The sequence below is a fragment of the Salmo salar genome, chromosome 11 (genome assembly GCF_965601325.2).
Source record: "Salmo salar chromosome 11, fSalSal1, whole genome shotgun sequence".
Taxonomy (NCBI): Eukaryota; Metazoa; Chordata; class Actinopteri; order Salmoniformes; family Salmonidae; genus Salmo; species Salmo salar.
The window spans coordinates 124,990,513-125,010,837 of NC_138301.1; the positions used below are offsets into that span (position 1 = coordinate 124,990,513).

General features: G+C 46.8%; 1 protein-coding gene across 1 annotated transcript in view; it reads right to left on the bottom strand.

Moving 5' to 3' along the window:
* fdxacb1 (ferredoxin-fold anticodon binding domain containing 1) overlaps positions 1-17,392 on the bottom strand; it is a 25,609-nt gene extending 8,217 nt beyond the window's left edge. The window contains exons 1-5 of the mRNA XM_082957598.1: positions 17,194-17,392; positions 11,960-12,197; positions 11,102-11,258; positions 10,783-10,986; positions 9,053-9,398 (exon numbers count right to left, since the gene is read on the bottom strand). Coding sequence (XP_082813724.1) covers positions 9,053-9,398; positions 10,783-10,986; positions 11,102-11,258; positions 11,960-12,170 — 918 coding nt within the window. The 5' untranslated portion in view covers positions 12,171-12,197; positions 17,194-17,392. The remainder of the gene's footprint in view (positions 1-9,052; positions 9,399-10,782; positions 10,987-11,101; positions 11,259-11,959; positions 12,198-17,193) is intronic.
* Between the last annotated feature and the right edge of the window lie 2,933 nt (positions 17,393-20,325).

Sequence of the window (20,325 nt, forward strand, 5' to 3'; positions counted from 1 at the left end):
CTGTGGGTTGGCAGGGCACTACATTCCCTGATGGGGGAGGAAGCATAGAGCTGTGGGTTGGCAGGGCACTACATTCCCTGTTGGGGGAGGAAGCAGAGAGCTGTGGGTTGGCAGCGCACTACATTCCCTGTTGGGGGAGGAAGCAGAGAGCTGTGGGTTGGCAGGGCACTACATTCCCTGTTGGGGGAGGAAGCAGAGAGCTGTGGGTTGGCAGGGCACTACATTCCCTGTTGGGGGAGGAAGCAGAGAGCTGTGGGTTGGCAGGGCACTACATTCCCTGTTGGGGGAGGAAGCAGAGAGCTGTGGGTTGGCAGGGCACTACATTCCCTGATGGAGGAGGAAGCAGAGAGCTGTGGGTTGGCAGCACTACATTCCCTGTTGGAGGAGGAAGCAGAGAGCTGTGGGTTGGCAGGGCACTACATTCCCTGTTGGGGGAGGAAGCAGAGAGCTGTGGGTTGGCAGGGCACTACATTCCCTGTTGGGGGAGGAAGCAGAGAGCTGTGGGTTGGCAGCACTACATTCCCTGATGGAGGAGGAAGCAGAGAGCTGTGGGTTGGCAGGGCACTACATTCCCTGTTGGGGGAGGAAGCAGAGAGCTGTGGGTTGGCAGCGCATTCCCTGTTGGGGGAGGAAGCATAGAGCTGTGGGTTGGCAGGGCACTACATTCCCTGTTGGGGGAGGAAGCAGAGAGCTGTGGGTTGGCAGCGCACTACATTCCCTGTTGGAGGAGGAAGCAGAGAGCTGTGGGTTGGCAGGGCACTACATTCCCTGTTGGGGGAGGAAGCAGAGAGCTGTGGGTTGGCAGGGCACTACATTCCCTGATGGGGGAGGAAGCAGAGAGCTGTGGGTTGGCAGCACTACATTCCCTGTTGGAGGAGGAAGCAGAGAGCTGTGGGTTGACAGCACTACATTCCCTGTTGGAGGAGGAAGCAGAGAGCTGTGGGTTGGCAGCACTACATTCCCTGTTGGGGGAGGAAGCATAGAGCTGTGGGTTGGCAGGGCACTACATTCCCTGATGGGGGAGGAAGCAGAGAGCTGTGGGTTGGCAGCACTACATTCCCTGTTGGGGGAGGAAGCAGAGAGCTGTGGGTTGGCAGCGCACTACATTCCCTGTTGGGGGAGGAAGCAGAGAGCTGTGGGTTGGCAGGGCACTACATTCCCTGTTGGAGGAGGAAGCAGAGAGCTGTGGGTTGGCAGGGCACTACATTCCCTGTTGGGGGAGGAAGCAGAGAGCTGTGGGTTGGCAGGGCACTACATTCCCTGTTGGGGGAGGAAGCAGAGAGCTGTGGGTTGGCAGGGCACTACATTCCCTGTTGGGGGAGGAAGCAGAGAGCTGTGGGTTGGCAGGGCACTACATTCCCTGATGGAGGAGGAAGCAGAGAGCTGTGGGTTGGCAGGGCACTACATTCCCTGTTGGGGGAGGAAGCAGAGAGCTGTGGGTTGGCAGGGCACTACATTCCCTGTTGGGGGAGGAAGCAGAGAGCTGTGGGTTGGCAGCACTACATTCCCTGTTGGGGGAGGAAGCAGAGAGCTGTGGGTTGGCAGCGCACTACATTCCCTGTTGGGGGAGGAAGCAGAGAGCTGTGGGTTGGCAGGGCACTACATTCCCTGTTGGGGGAGGAAGCAGAGAGCTGTGGGTTGGCAGGGCACTACATTCCCTGATGGGGGAGGAAGCAGAGAGCTGTGGGTTGGCAGGGCACTACATTCCCTGTTGGGGGAGGAAGCAGAGAGCTGTGGGTTGGCAGCACTACATTCCCTGTTGGAGGAGGAAGCAGAGAGCTGTGGGTTGGCAGGGCACTACATTCCCTGTTGGGGGAGGAAGCAGAGAGCTGTGGGTTGGCAGGGCACTACATTCCCTGTTGGGGGAGGAAGCAGAGAGCTGTGGGTTGGCAGCACTACATTCCCTGATGGAGGAGGAAGCAGAGAGCTGTGGGTTGGCAGGGCACTACATTCCCTGTTGGGGGAGGAAGCAGAGAGCTGTGGGTTGGCAGCGCATTCCCTGTTGGGGGAGGAAGCATAGAGCTGTGGGTTGGCAGGGCACTACATTCCCTGTTGGGGGAGGAAGCAGAGAGCTGTGGGTTGGCAGGGCACTACATTCCCTGATGGAGGAGGAAGCAGAGAGCTGTGGGTTGGCAGCACTACATTCCCTGTTGGAGGAGGAAGCAGAGAGCTGTGGGTTGGCAGGGCACTACATTCCCTGTTGGGGGAGGAAGCAGAGAGCTGTGGGTTGGCAGCACTACATTCCCTGTTGGGGGAGGAAGCAGAGAGCTGTGGGTTGGCAGGGCACTACATTCCCTGTTGGAGGAGGAAGCAGAGAGCTGTGGGTTGGCAGGGCACTACATTCCCTGTTGGGGGAGGAAGCAGAGAGCTGTGGGTTGGCAGCACTACATTCCCTGTTGGAGGAGGAAGCAGAGCTGTGGGTTGGCAGGGCACTACATTCCCTGATGGGGGAGGAAGCATAGAGCTGTGGGTTGGCAGGGCACTACATTCCCTGTTGGGGGAGGAAGCAGAGAGCTGTGGGTTGGCAGCGCACTACATTCCCTGTTGGGGGAGGAAGCAGAGAGCTGTGGGTTGGCAGGGCACTACATTCCCTGTTGGGGGAGGAAGCAGAGAGCTGTGGGTTGGCAGGGCACTACATTCCCTGTTGGGGGAGGAAGCAGAGAGCTGTGGGTTGGCAGGGCACTACATTCCCTGATGGAGGAGGAAGCAGAGAGCTGTGGGTTGGCAGCACTACATTCCCTGTTGGAGGAGGAAGCAGAGAGCTGTGGGTTGGCAGCGCACTACATTCCCTGTTGGAGGAGGAAGCAGAGAGCTGTGGGTTGGCAGCGCACTACATTCCCTGTTGGGGGAGGAAGCAGAGAGCTGTGGGTTGACAGCACTACATTCCCTGTTGGGGGAGGAAGCAGAGAGCTGTGGGTTGGCAGCGCACTACATTCCCTGTTGGAGGAGGAAGCAGAGAGCTGTGGGTTGGCAGCGCACTACATTCCCTGTTGGGGGAGGAAGCAGAGAGCTGTGGGTTGGCAGGGCACTACATTCCCTGTTGGGGGAGGAAGCAGAGAGCTGTGGGTTGGCAGCGCACTACATTCCCTGTTGGAGGAGGAAGCAGAGAGCTGTGGGTTGGCAGCGCACTACATTCCCTGTTGGGGGAGGAAGCAGAGAGCTGTGGGTTGGCAGGGCACTACATTGCTGCCTGCCATAAGATGAGGGACAGTGTCTGACAGACCAACCAACCTGTCCTCTATGCTTATTGTTAATGTTCAATGTATGGTAGTTTTGACCCTTGATTATTTGGGGCGGCAGGTAGCCTAGTGGTTAACTGACCTGACCTTAACTGACCTGCCTAGTTAAATTAAAAATAATTGTTGTTTGTATTTGTTTTTATTATGGATCCCCATTAGTTCCTGCCAAGGCATCAGCTACTCTTCCTGGGGTTTATTATGGATCCCCATTAGTTCCTGCCAAGGCAGCAGCTACTCTTCCTGGGGTTTATTATGGATCCCCATTAGTTCCTGCCAAGGCAGCAGCTACTCTTCCTGGGGTTTATTATGGATCCCCATTAGTTCCTGCCAAGGCATCAGCTACTCTTCCTTGGGTTTATTATGGATCCCCATTAGTTCCTGCCAAGGCAGCAGCTACTCTTCCTGGGGTTTATTATGGATCCCCATTAGTTCCTGCCAAGGCAGCAGCTACTCTTCCTGGGGTTTATTATGGATCCCCATTAGTTCCTGCCAAGGCAGCAGCTACTCTTCCTGGGGTTTATTATGGATCCCCATTAGTTCCTGCCAAGGGAGCAGCTACTCTTCCTGGGGTTTATTGGATCCCCATTAGTTCCTGCCAAGGCAGCAGCTACTCTTCCTGGGGTTTATTATGGATCCCCATTAGTTCCTGCCAAGGCAGCAGCTACTCTTCCTGGGGTTTATTATGGATCCCCATTAGTTCCTGCCAAGGCAGCAGCTACTCTTCCTGGGGTTTATTATGGATCCCCATTAGTTCCTGCCAAGGCAGCAGCTACTCTTCCTGGGGTTTATTATGGATCCCCATTAGTTCCTGCCAAGGCAGCAGCTACTCTTCCTGGGGTTTATTATGGATCCCCATTAGTTCCTGCCAAGGGAGCAGCTACTCTTCCTGGGGTTTATTGGATCCCCATTAGTTCCTGCCAAGGCAGCAGCTACTCTTCCTGGGGTTTATTATGGATCCCCATTAGTTCCTGCCAAGGCAGCAGCTACTCTTCCTGGGGTTTATTATGGATCCCCATTAGTTCCTGCCAAGGCAGCAGCTACTCTTCCTGGGGTTTATTACGGATCCCCATTAGTTCCTGCCAAGGCAGCAGCTACTCTTCCTGGGGTTTATTACGGATCCCCATTAGTTCCTGCCAAGGCAGCAGCTACTCTTCCTGGGGTTTATTACGGATCCCCATTAGTTCCTGCCAAGGCAGCAGCTACTCTTCCTGGGGTTTATTATGGATCCCCATTAGTTCCTGCCAAGGCAGCAGCTACTCTTCCTGGGGTTTATTATGGATCCCCATTAGTTCCTGCCAAGGCAGCAGCTACTCTTCCTGGGGTTTATTATGGATCCCCATTAGTTCCCGCCAAGGCAGCAGCTACTCTTCCTGGGGTTTATTATGGATCCCCATTAGTTCCTGCCAAGGCAGCAGCTACTCTACCTGGGGTTTATTATGGATCCCCATTAGTTCCTGCCAAGGTAGCTACTCTTCCTGGGGTTTATTATGGATCCCCATTAGTTCCTGCCAAGGCAGCAGCTACTCTTCCTGGGGTTTATTATGGATCCCCATTAGTTCCTGCCAAGGCAGCAGCTACTCTTCCTGGGGTTTATTAAGGATCCCCATTAGTTCCTGCCAAGGCAGCAGCTACTCTTCCTGGGGTTTATTATGGATCCCCATTAGTTCCTGTCAAGACAGCAGCTACTCTTCCTGGGGTGTATTATGGATCCCCATTAGTTCCTGTCAAGGCAGCAGCTACTCTTCCTGGGGTTTATTATGGATCCCCGTTAGTTCCTGCCAAGGCAGCAGCTACTCTTCCTGGGGTTTATTATGGATCCCCATTAGTTCCTGCCAAGGCAGCAGCTACTCTTCCTGGGGTTTATTATGGATCCCCATTAGTTCCTGCCAAGGCAGCAGCTACTCTTCCTGGGGTTTATTATGGATCCCCGTTAGTTCCTGCCAAGGCAGCAGCTACTCTACCTGGGGTTTATTATGGATCCCCATTAGTTCCTGCCAAGGCAGCAGCTACTCTTCCTGGGGTTTATTATGGATCCCCATTAGTTCCTGCCAAGGCAGCAGCTACTCTTCCTGGGGTTTATTACGGATCCCCATTAGTTCCTGCCAAGGCAGCAGCTACTCTTCCTGGGGTTTATTACGGATCCCCATTAGTTCCTGCCAAGGCAGCAGCTACTCTTCCTGGGGTTTATTACGGATCCCCATTAGTTCCTGCCAAGGCAGCAGCTACTCTTCCTGGGGTTTATTACGGATCCCCATTAGTTCCTGCCAAGGCAGCAGCTACTCTTCCTGGGGTTTATTATGGATCCCCATTAGTTCCTGCCAAGGCAGCAGCTACTCTTCCTGGGGTTTATTAAGGATCCCCATTAGTTCCTGCCAAGGCAGCAGCTACTCTTCCTGGGGTTTATTATGGATCCCCGTTAGTTCCTGCCAAGGCAGCAGCTACTCTTCCTGGGGTTTATTATGGATCCCCATTAGTTCCTGCCAAGGCAGCAGCTACTCTTCCTGGGGTTTATTATGGATCCCCATTAGTTCCTGTCAAGGCAGCAGCTACTCTTCCTGGGGTTTATTATGGATCCCCATTAGTTCCTGCCAAGGCAGCAGCTACTCTTCCTGGGGTTTATTATGGATCCCCATTAGTTCCTGCCAAGACAGCAGCTACTCTTCCTGGGGTTTATTATGGATCCCCATTAGTTCCTGTCAAGACAGCAGCTACTCTTCCTGGGGTTTATTATGGATCCCCATTAGTTCCTGCCAAGACAGCAGCTACTCTTCCTGGGGTTTATTATGGATCCCCATTAGTTCCTGCCAAGGCAGCAGCTACTCTTCCTGGGGTTTATTATGGATCCCCATTAGTTCCTGTCAAGACAGCAGCTACTCTTCCTGGGGTTTATTATGGATCCCCATTAGTTCCTGCCAAGGCAGCAGCTACTCTTCCTGGGGTTTATTATGGATCCCCATTAGTTCCTGTCAAGGCAGCAGCTACTCTTCCTGGGGTTTATTATGGATCCCCATTAGTTCCTGCCAAGGCAGCAGCTACTCTTCCTGGGGTTTATTATGGATCCCCATTAGTTCCTGCCAAGACAGCAGCTACTCTTCCTGGGGTTTATTATGGATCCCCATTAGTTCCTGTCAAGGCAGCAGCTACTCTTCCTGGGGTTTATTAAGGATCCCCATTAGTTCCTGCCAAGGCAGCAGCTACTCTTCCTGGGGTTTATTATGGATCCCCGTTAGTTCCTGCCAAGGCAGCAGCTACTCTTCCTGGGGTTTATTATGGATCCCCATTAGTTCCTGCCAAGGCAGCAGCTACTCTTCCTGGGGTTTATTATGGATCCCCATTAGTTCCTGTCAAGGCAGCAGCTACTCTTCCTGGGGTTTATTATGGATCCCCATTAGTTCCTGCCAAGGCAGCAGCTACTCTTCCTGGGGTTTATTATGGATCCCCATTAGTTCCTGCCAAGACAGCAGCTACTCTTCCTGGGGTTTATTATGGATCCCCATTAGTTCCTGTCAAGACAGCAGCTACTCTTCCTGGGGTTTATTATGGATCCCCATTAGTTCCTGCCAAGACAGCAGCTACTCTTCCTGGGGTTTATTATGGATCCCCATTAGTTCCTGCCAAGGCAGCAGCTACTCTTCCTGGGGTTTATTATGGATCCCCATTAGTTCCTGTCAAGACAGCAGCTACTCTTCCTGGGGTTTATTATGGATCCCCATTAGTTCCTGCCAAGGCAGCAGCTACTCTTCCTGGGGTTTATTATGGATCCCCATTAGTTCCTGTCAAGGCAGCAGCTACTCTTCCTGGGGTTTATTATGGATCCCCATTAGTTCCTGCCAAGGCAGCAGCTACTCTTCCTGGGGTTTATTATGGATCCCCATTAGTTCCTGCCAAGACAGCAGCTACTCTTCCTGGGGTTTATTATGGATCCCCATTAGTTCCTGTCAAGACAGCAGCTACTCTTCCTGGGGTTTATTATGGATCCCCATTAGTTCCTGCCAAGACAGCAGCTACTCTTCCTGGGGTTTATTATGGATCCCCATTAGTTCCTGTCAAGACAGCAGCTACTCTTCCTGGGGTTTATTATGGATTCCTACTTGTTCCTGGAAGAGTAGCTGCAGCCTTGGCAGGAACTAATGGGGGATCCTTAATAGTACAAATACACTGAAAAAGTACTTTAAAGAGCTGAAGCAAGTCACAATTTTTCTTCATGGAAAATTACCATGTTGTTATTATTATTATTTGACAACTGACGGGTTGCATCACTTCCTGGTATGGCAACTGCTCGGCCTACGACCGCAAGGCGCTACAGAGGGTAGTGCGAACGGCCCAGTATATCACTGGGGCCAAGCTTCCTGCCATCCAGGACCTCTATACCAGGCGGTGTCAGAGGAAGGCCCTAAAAATAGTCAAAGACTCCAGCCACCCTAGTCATAGACTGTTCTCTCTGCTACCGCACAGCAAGCAGTACCAGAGCGCCAAGTCTAGGTCCAAGAGGCTTCTAAACAGCTTCTACCCCCAAACCATAAGACTCCTGAACATCTAATCAAATGGCTACCCAGACTATTTGCAGCTTAAACTATTTAAAGTTGAAACATTTTAAGCTATTAACATGAAAACAGCTTTTAAAACGCATACAGGAGGGCCCAACTTAGAACGCTGGAGAAATTATTTCTGATAGCATTTCTACTTTTTGTACTACAACAATATTTAAATTAGCTCCCAATGCATTTCAATGACCACTAGGTGGTGATTTCATATGAAGGAAAACAATGTGCCTCGCTTCAGCTCTTTAAAACAAAATGTTGCCAGTGGATAGGCTAGCCTGAACATGTGAAAGTTGGATTGAAAATGACTGGCATGCAGACACAGTTGGGATATATCCCTGGAAAACAGGTGAAGAATTAGCATTCACGATGGACAGTGACGATGCCATGGCCTATTTTTGAAATGAGGTATTAACTAACTTGATGTGTGGGGAACCATAATGATATTGATCTGTTTTTATTCAGGTTAAAATGTCCCGCAAAATCATCCTGTTGTCCTGCATTTGGGAATTTTAAATGTGATAGTTCAGCAGGTATGTGGTAGGCCAGAGTGTGTGTGTGTGGTGTGTGTGTGTGTGTGTGTGTGTGTGTGTGTGTATACCTGTGTATGTAATGTGATAGTTCAGCAGGTATGTGGTAGGCCAGTGTGTGTGTGTGTGTGTGTGTGTGTGTGTGTGTGTATACCTGTGTATGTAATGTGATAGTTCAGCAGGTATGTGGTAGGCCAGTGTGTGTGTGTGTGTGTGTGTGTGTGTGTGTGTGTGTGTGTGTGTGTGTGTGTGTGTGTGTGTGTGTGTGTTTGTGTGTGTGTACCTGTGTATGTAATGTGATAGTTCAGCAGGTATGTGGTAGGCCAGTGTGTGTGTGTGTGTGTGTGTGTGTGTGTGTGTGTGTGTGTGTGTGGTGTGTGTGTGTGTGTGTACCTGTGTATGTAATGTGATAGTTCAGCAGGTATGTGGTAGGCCAGTATGTGTGTGTGTGTGTGTGTGTGTGTGTTTGTGTGTGTGTGTGTGTGTGTGTACCTGTGTATGTAATGTGATAGTTCAGCAGGTATGTGGTAGGCCAGTGTGTGTGTGTGTGTGTGTGTGTGCACCTGTGTATGTAATGTGATAGTTCAGCAGGTATGTGGTAGGCCAGTGTGTGTGTGTGTGTGTGTGTGTGTGTGTGTGTGTGTGTGTGTGTGTGTGTGTGTGTGTGTGTTTGTGTGTGTGTACCTGTGTATGTAATGTGATAGTTCAGCAGGTGTGTGTGTGTGTGTGTGTGTTTTGTGTGTGTGTACCTGTGTATGTAATGTGATAGTTCAGCAGGTATGTGGTAGGCCAGTGTGTGTGTGTGTGTGTGTGTGTGTGTGTGTGTGTGTGTGTGTGTGTACCTGTGTATGTAATGTGATAGTTCAGCAGGTATGTGGTAGGCCAGTGTGTGTGTGTGTGTGTGTGGTGTGTGTGTGTGTGTGTACCTGTGTATGTAATGTGATAGTTCAGCAGGTATGTGGTAGGCCAGTGTTTGTCCTCCCAGAACGTGCTGCTCCATGTGCTTCCTCTGGGGGGCGCTGCAGGCCACGCTACGACTGAAGACATGAGTCACGCCCTGCTCTGCATGGAAACACTTATCCTGGCTCCTGACAACACACACAAACACACAGTCAACCAAACCCTTCCTCTCGGACGCCTTCACCTCAGGTCAATGTTTACTACGATGGCTGAAGGTTTGTACTGAACCCCAGAATGGTTCTTTAACAACCAGTGAGGGATGTTTGCTGCTGCATCGACTTCTGCTTTTAGGCCGGGTATCTGCTCTGTGGGCCTTTAGGCCGGGTATCTGCTCTGTGGACTTTTAGCCCGGGTATCTGCTCTGTGGGCCTTTAGCCCGGGTATCTGCTCTGTGGGCCTTTAGGCCGGGTATCTGCTCTGTGGGCCTTTAGCCCGGGTATCTGCTCTGTGGGCCTTTAGCCCGGGTATCTGCTCTGTGGGCCTTTAGCCCGGGTATCTGCTCTGTGGACTTTTAGCCCGGGTATCTGCTCTGTGGACTTTTAGCCCGGGTATCTGCTCTGTGGGCCTTTAGCCCGGGTATCTGCTCTGTGGACTTTTATCCCGGGTATCTGCTCTGTGGGCCTTTAGGCCGGGTATCTGCTCTGTGTGCTTTTAGCCCGGGTATCTGCTCTGTGGGCCTTTAGGCCGGGTATCTGCTCTGTGGGCCTTTAGGCCGGGTATCTGCTCTGTGAGCCTTTAGGCCGGGTATCTGCTCTGTGGGCCTTTAGCCCGGGTATCTGCTCTGTGAGCCTTTAGGCCGGGTATCTGCTCTGTGGGCCTTTAGGCCGGGTATCTGCTCTGTGGGCCTTTAGGCCGGGTATCTGCTCTGTGGGCCTTTAGGCTGGGTATCTGCTCTGTGGGCCTTTAGGCCGGGTATCTGCTCTGTGGGCCTTTAGGCTGGGTATCTGCTCTGTGGGCCTTTAGGCCGGGTATCTGCTCTGTGGGCCTTTAGCCCGGGTATCTGCTCTGTGGACTTTTAGCCCGGGTATCTGCTCTGTGGGCCTTTAGCCCGGGTATCTGCTTTGTGGGCCTTTAGCCCAGGTATCTGCTCTGTGGGCCTTTAGGCTGGGTATCTGCTCTGTGGACTTTTATCCCGGGTATCTGCTCTGTGGGCCTTTAGGCTGGGTATCTGCTCTGTGGGCCTTTAGGCCGGGTATCTGCTCTGTGGGCCTTTAGGCCGGGTATCTGCTCTGTGGGCCTTTAGGCCGGGTATCTGCTCTGTGGGCCTTTAGGCCGGGTATCTGCTCTGTGAGCCTTTAGGCCGGGTATCTGCTCTGTGGACTTTTAGCCCGGGTATCTGCTCTGTGGGCCTTTAGGCTGGGTATCTGCTCTGTGGGCCTTTAGGCTGGGTATCTGCTCTGTGGGCCTTTAGGCCGGGTATCTGCTCTGTGGGCCTTTAGGCCGGGTATCTGCTCTGTGGGCCTTTAGGCTGGGTATCTGCTCTGTGGGCCTTTAGGCCGGTAAAGGGCTCACCTGTACCCGGTGGATTGGTAACCGTCAGGTTTCTCGCCGTCGAAGGGGCGGACCTCGTTCAGGATGAGCCCTGCCTCTGCTGCCATGGCGACCACCTGCCAGCTGTTGTGCCACTCTCTCATTGGTCGGTCAGCTGGAGTCCCGCCCTGCCCGTTGCACAGAGACACAAGCACCTCCCCTTCCTCCTTCAGCACCCCCACACAGCTACACACCACACACACACTTAGAGGTGAGATGAGATTCAACAGTGTTCTGTGTGTGTGTGTGTGTGTGTGTGTGTGTGTGTGTGTGTGTGTGTGTGTGTGTGTGTGTGTCTCACCTGAGGAAGAAGTGTTTGAGCAGCAGCCTGTTCTTCCTCACGCCACTCTTCCGACCGCAGTGAGGGAAGTTAAAGATGACGCGGTCAAACTGTCGACCACGCAGACACACACACTCTGACAGACGAGTACAATCCACCTCAAACAGCACCTCCCCACCTGACACACACACACAGAGACACACACACACACACACACACACACACAGACACACACACACACAGAGACACACACACACACACACACACACACACAGACACACACAGACACACACACACACACACACACACAGAGACACACACACACACACACACACAGACACAGAGACACACACACACACACACACACACACAGACACACACAGACACACACACACACGTTAGACCAACAGTACATAAGCACATCACATTGTGCATTCAGACACAAAACAGATTAGAACCCAGCCAGCCCGTCTCTAACTGGAGTGTGTGAATGTTGTGGGCGGAGCTACCGGAGTGTGTGAATGTTGTGGGCGGAGCTACCGGAGTGTGTGAATGTTGTGGGCGGAGCTACAGGAGTGTGTGAATGTTGTGGGCGGAGCTACCGGAGTGTGTGAATGTTGTGGGCGGAGCTACCGGAGTGTGTGAATGTTGTGGGCGGAGCTACCGGAGTGTGTGAATGTTGTGGGCGGAGCTACCGGAGTGTGTGAATGTTGTGGGCGGAGCTACCTGATTGTGTGTATTTTGTGGGCGGAGCTACCTGAGTGTGTGAATGTTGTGGAAGGAGCTACCTGATTGTGTGTATTTTGTGGGCGGAGCTACCTGAGTGTGTGATTGTGTGGGCGGAGCTACCTGAGTGTGTGATTGTGTGGGCGGAGCTACCTGAGTGTGTGATTGTGTGTATGTTGTGGGCGGAGCCGTGGTGTCGTAGTGCCTCCTCTTTGGTCTGGAGACAGGTGGCTGTGATCCTCAAACCCCTCCCACCGGCTAGGTCATCGGTCTCCATGGCGACGATCCGGCTCAGAGCGGCAGAGAACGAGAAGTTCCCCTCTCCAACCAGAAGCACCGCATCCCCACCTTCTGATGATGTCATCACTCTGCACCGACGGACGGACAGAACCTGAAAAGAACAGAGAATATTTACTTTATTACAGTCAGACTCTAACCCACTAGACTACCTGCCACCCTATAATATATAGTGATCTATAGACTCTAACCCACTAGACTACCTGCTACCCTATAATATATAGTGATCTATAGACTCTAACCCACTAGACTACCTGCCACCCTATAATATATAGTGATCTATAGACTCTAACCCACTAGACTACCTGCTACCCTATAATATATAGTGATCTATAGACTCTAACCCACTAGACTACCTGCCACCCTATAATATATAGTGATCTATAGACTCTAACCCACTAGACTACCTGCCACCCTATAATATATAGTGATCTATAGACTCTAACCCACTAGACTACCTGCTACCCTATAATATATAGTGACCTATAGACTCTAACCCACTAGACTACCTGCCACCCTATAATATATAGTGATCTATAGACTCTAACCCACTAGACTACCTGCTACCCTATAATATATAGTGACCTATAGACTCTAACCCACTAGACTACCTGCCACCCTATAATATATAGTGATCTATAGACTCTAACCCACTAGACTACCTGCCACCCTATAATATATAGTGATCTATAGACTCTAACCCACTAGACTACCTGCCACCCTATAATATATAGTGATCTATAGACTCTAACCAACTAGACTACCTGCTACCCTATAATATATAGTGATCTATAGACTCTAACCCACTAGACTACCTGCCACCCTATAATATATAGTGATCTATAGACTCTAACCCACTAGACTACCTGCTACCCTATAATATATAGTGATCTATAGACTCTAACCCACTAGACTACCTGCCACCCTATAATATATAGTGATCTATAGACTCTAACCCACTAGACTACCTGCCACCCTATAATATATAGTGATCTATAGACTCTAACCCACTAGACTACCTGCCACCCTATAATATATAGTGATCTATAGACTCTAACCCACTAGACTACCTGCCACCCTATAATATATAGTGATCTATAGACTCTAACCCACTAGACTACCTGCCACCCTATAATATATAGTGATCTATAGACTCTAACCCACTAGACTACCTGCCACCCTATAATATATAGTGATCTATAGACTCTAACCCACTAGACTACCTGCCACCCTATAATATATAGTGATCTATAGACTCTAACCCACTAGACTACCTGCTACCCTATAATATATAGTGATCTATAGACTCTAACCCACTAGACTACCTGCCACCCTATAATATATAGTGATCTATAGACTCTAACCCACTAGACTACCTGCTACCCTATAATATATAGTGATCTATAGACTCTAACCCACTAGACTACCTGCCACCCTATAATATATAGTGACCTATAGACTCTAACCCACTAGACTACCTGCTACCCTATAATATATAGTGATCTATAGACTCTAACCCACTAGACTACCTGCCACCCTATAATATATAGTGATCTATAGACTCTAACCCACTAGACTACCTGCCACCCTATAATATATAGTGATCTATAGACTCTAACCCACTAGACTACCTGCCACCCTATAATATATAGTGATCTATAGTCAGACTCTAACCCACTAGACTACCTGCCACCCTATAATATATAGTGATCTATAGACTCTAACCCACTAGACTACCTGCCACCCTATAATATATAGTGATCTATAGACTCTAACCCACTAGACTACCTGCCACCCTATAATATATAGTGATCTATAGTCAGACTCTAACCCACTAGACTACCTGCCACCCTATAATATATAGTGATCTATAGACTCTAACCCACTAGACTACCTGCCACCCTATAATATATAGTGATCTATAGACTCTAACCCACTAGACTACCTGCTACCCTATAATATATAGTGACCTATAGACTCTAACCCACTAGACTACCTGCCACCCTATAATATATAGTGATCTATAGACTCTAACCCACTAGACTACCTGCTACCCTATAATATCTAGTGATCTATAGACTCTAACCCACTAGACTACCTGCCACCCTATAATATATAGTGATCTATAGACTCTAACCCACTAGACTAGCTGCTACCCTATAATATATAGTGATCTATAGTCAGACTCTAACCCACTAGACTACCTGCCACCCTATAATATATAGTGATCTATAGACTCTAACCCACTAGACTACCTGCCACCCTATAATATATAGTGATCTATAGTCAGACTCTAACCCACTAGACTACCTGCCACCCTATAATATATAGTGATCTATAGACTCTAACCCACTAGACTACCTGCCACCCTATAATATATAGTGATCTATAGACTCTAACCCACTAGACTACCTGCCACCCTATAATATATAGTGATCTATAGACTCTAACCCACTAGACTACCTGCCACCCTATAATATATAGTGATCTATAGACTCTAACCCACTAGACTACCTGCCACCCTATAATATATAGTGATCTATAGACTCTAACCCACTAGACTACCTGCTACCCTATAATATATAGTGATCTATAGACTCTAACCCACTAGACTACCTGCCACCCTATAATATATAGTGATCTATAGACTCTAACCCACTAGACTACCTGCTACCCTATAATATATAGTGATCTATAGTCAGACTCTAACCCACTAGACTACCTGCCACCCTATAATATATAGTGATCTATAGACTCTAACCCACTAGACTACCTGCCACCCTATAATATATAGTGATCTATAGACTCTAACCCACTAGACTACCTGCCACCCTATAATATATAGTGATCTATAGACTCTAACCCACTAGACTACCTGCCACCCTATAATATATAGTGATCTATAGTCAGACTCTAACCCACTAGACTACCTGCCACCCTATAATATATAGTGATCTATAGACTCTAACCCACTAGACTACCTGCCACCCTATAATATATAGTGATCTATAGACTCTAACCCACTAGACTACCTGCTACCCTATAATATATAGTGATCTATAGACTCTAACCCACTAGACTACCTGCCACCCTATAATATATAGTGATCTATAGACTCTAACCCACTAGACTACCTGCCACCCTATAATATATAGTGATCTATAGACTCTAACCCACTAGACTACCTGCTACCCTATAATATATAGTGATCTATAGACTCTAACCCACTAGACTACCTGCCACCCTATAATATATAGTGATCTATAGACTCTAACCCACTAGACTACCTGCCACCCTATAATATATAGTGATCTATAGTCAGACTCTAACCCACTAGACTACCTGCCACCATATAATATATAGTGATCTATAGACTCTAACCCACTAGACTACCTGCTACCCTATAATATATAGTGACCTGTAGCGTTGAGCCAGTAACTGAAAGGTCGTTGATTCAAGCTGATAGATGTTTCAAAATGGCCCTTTGGATGTGGTATGTTACAGTACTGTAAATCACAGGACAATACTCTGTTTCCACATCAGACAATATACTGTTTCCACATTACAGTGTTTCCACATCAGACAATACACTGTTTCCACATCAGACAATAACTGTTTCCACATCAGACAATACACTGTTTCCACAATACACTGTTTGCACATCAGACAATACACTGTTTCCACATCAGACATTATACTGTTTCCACATCAGACAATACACTGTTTCCACATCAGACAATACACTGTTTCCACATACACTGTTTCCACATCAGACAAATCACTGTTTCCACATCAGACAATACACTGTTTCCACATTACACTGTTTCCACATCAGACAATACACTGTTTCCACATCAGACAATACACTGTTTCAACGTTACACTGTTTCCACATCAGACAATACACTGTTTCCACATTACACTGTTTCCACATCAGACAAGACACTGTTTCCACATTACACTGTTTCCACATCAGATAACACACTGTTTCCACATCAGACAATACACTGTTTCCACATCAGCCATTACACTGTTTCCACATCAGCCAACACACTGTTTCCACAACACACTGTTTCCACATCAGACAAAATACTGTTTCCACATCAGACATTACACTGTTTCCACATCAGACAATACACTGTTTCCACATTAGACAATACACTGTTTCCACATTACACTGTTTCCACATCAGACAATACACTGTTTCCACATCAGACAATACACTGTTTCCACATCAGACAATACACTGTTTCCACATTACACTGTTTCCACATCAGACAATACACTGTTTCCACATTCACTGTTTCCACATCAGACAATACACTGTTTCCACATCAGACAAAACACTGTTTCCACATCAGACAATACACTGTTTCCACATCAGACCATACACTGTTCCCACATCAGACAATACAGTGTTTCCACATCAGACAATATACTGTTTCCACATCAGCCATTACACTGTTTCCACAATACACTGTTTCCACATCAGACAAAACACTGTTTCCACATCAGACAATATACTGTTTCCACATCAGACATTACACTGTTTCCACATCAGACAATACACTGTTTCCACATTACACTGTTTCCACATCAGACAATACACTGTTTCCACATCAGACAACACACTGTTTCCATATCAGACAATACACTGTTTCCACATCAGACCATACACTGTTTCCACATCAGACAATACACTGTTTCCATATCAGACATCACACTGTTTCCACATCAGACAATACACTGTTTCCATATCAGACAATAAACTGTTTCCACATCAGACAATACCAGAATCTACAGGTTTACCAAAATCTAAAGGAGTAGTCAGGAAGCTCAGATCTTCTGCTCCAATGTGCTTTGAGAGGAGAAGAGGAGGGACGAAACGGGGTATCAAGGAAATACAATTGAGATTCTCCCAATATGAGGAAGCCTCTTTTAGACTATAGGGACGTCCCCCGCTAGTTATTCCACAGCTCAATACACGAGAAGAGGCTTTCAGAAAGAAGAGTCGCTAACTTGTGTCTGTCTACTCGATATTGATCTAGCTCGCCAATGTATGTAATAGAATAATGTTGCTAAGCAACTCACGTTTCCTCCCGGTAGATTTGACCAGTGCCGTTCCTATTGGCCTCACTGCCGCTCATGAATACAAACCGGTTTAACGTGAACAATAATCAGCAGGGGAAACATCTAGTCGGGTTAATTATCGATCATAAGATGTATGTTATTTTGTCATCAGCAGTGGAGCCGGTAGGCACGAGTAGAATAGACCAAAACAAACGTGATCGGTGTCACACTTACAGTAGTCTGGACGGAAACAAAACGAATGGTATAAAGGTTCCTTGGGACGGCCATAACCAGAAAACCCTAAAATGAACTCCTTACCTTAACAATACCCGTTACCTAACCCTCCTTCTCTTTCTTTGGTATCATGGCGCCTAATCCTTGTCTTTCTTTGGTATCATGGCGTTAGGACATGTATTTGTGCATGATGACAGCTGCTGTGCAGCAGTGTCTGATCGGGCAGGTTGCATTTTGTGATTCAAAAATAAAAAAGGAAGTGGGAAAGGACATATACATCTATTTACCGCTATTATATACCACCACCTATATACCACTATTATATACCACCACCTATATACCGCTATTATATACCACCACCTATATACCGCTATTATATACCACCACCTATATACCGCTATTATATACCACCACCTACCATCTATATACCACTATTATATACCACCACCTATATACCGCTATTATATACCACCACCTATATACCGCTATTATATACCACCACCTATATACCGCTATTATATACCACCACCTATATACCGCTATTATATACCACCACCTATATACCACTATTATATACCACCATCTATATACCGCTATTATATACCACCACCTATATACCGCTATTATATACCACCACCTATATACCACTATTATATACCACCACCTATATACCGCTATTATATACCACCACCTATATACCGCTATTATATACCACCACCTATATACCGCTATTATATACCACCACCTATATACCGCTATTATATACCACTATTATATACCACCACCTATATACCGCTATTATATACCACCACCTATATACCGCTATTATATACCACCACCTACCATCTATATACCGCTATTATATACCACCATCTACCACCTATATACCGCTATTATATACCACCATCTATATACCACTATTATATACCACCATCTATATACCACTATTATATACCACCATCTACCACCTATATACCGCTATTATATACCACCACCTATATACCGCTATTATATACCACCACCTATATACCGCTATTATATACCACCATCTACCACCTATATACCGCTATTATATACCACCACCTATATACCGTTTTTATATACCACCACCTATATACCGCTATTATATACCACCACCTATATACCACTATTATATACCACCATCTACCATCTATATACCACAATTACACACCACCATCTATATACCACTATTATATACCACCATCTACCATCTATATACCACTATTACACACCACCACCTATATACCGCTATTATATACCACCACCTATATACCGCTATTATATACCACCACCTATATACCGCTATTATATACCACCACCTATATACCACTATTATATACCACCACCTACCATCTATATACCACAATTACACACCACCATCTATATACCACTATTATATACCACCATCTACCATCTATATACCACTATTACACACCACCACCTATATACCGCTATTATATACCACCACCTATATACCGCTATTATATACCACCACCTATATACCGCTATTATATACCACCACCTATATACCGCTATTATATACCACCACCTATATACCGCTATTATATACCACCACCTATATACCACTATTATATACCACCACCTATATACCACTATTATATACCACCACCTATATACCACTATTATATACCACCACCTATATACCGCTATTATATACCACCACCTACCATCTATATACCACTATTACACACCACCACCTATATACCACTATTATATACCACCATCTACCATCTATATACCACTATTATATACCACCACCTATATACCACTATTATATACCACCATCTACCATCTATATACCACTATTATATACCACCACCTATATACCACTATTATATACCACCATCTACCATCTATATACCACTATTATATACCACCACCTATATACCGCTATTATATACCACCACCTATATACCGCTATTATATACCACCATCTACCATCTATATACCACTATTATATACCACCACCTATATACCACTATTATATACCACCATCTACCATCTATATACCACTATTATATACCACCACCTATATACCGCTATTATATACCACCACCTATATACCGCTATTATATACCACTATTATATACCACTATTATATACCACCACCTATATACCGCTATTATATACCACCATCTACCATCTATATACCACTATTACATACCACCACCTATATACCGCTATTACACACCACCATCTATATACCACTATTATATACCACCACCTACCATCTATATACCGCTATTATATACCACCACCTATATACCGCTATTATATACCACCACCTACCATCTATATACCACTATTATATACCACCACCTATATACCGCTATTATATACCACCACCTACCATCTATATACCACTATTATATACCACCACCTATATACCACTATTATATACCACCACCTATATACCACTATTATATACCACCATCTACCATCTATATACCACTATTATATACCACCACCTACCATCTATATACCACTATTATATACCACCATCTACCACCTATATACCACTATTATATACCACCATCTACAATCTATATACCACTATTATATACCACCATCTACCATCTATATACCACTATTATATACCACCACCTACCATCTATATACCACTATTACACACCACCACCTATATACCACTATTATATACCACCACCTATATACCACTATTATATACCACCACCTACCATCTATTTACCGCTATTATATACCACCATCTACCATCTATATACCACTATTACACACCACCATCTATTTACCGCTATTATATACCACCACCTATATACCACTATTATATACCACCACCTACCATCTATTTACCGCTATTATATACCACCACCTATTTACCGCTAGTATATACCACCACCT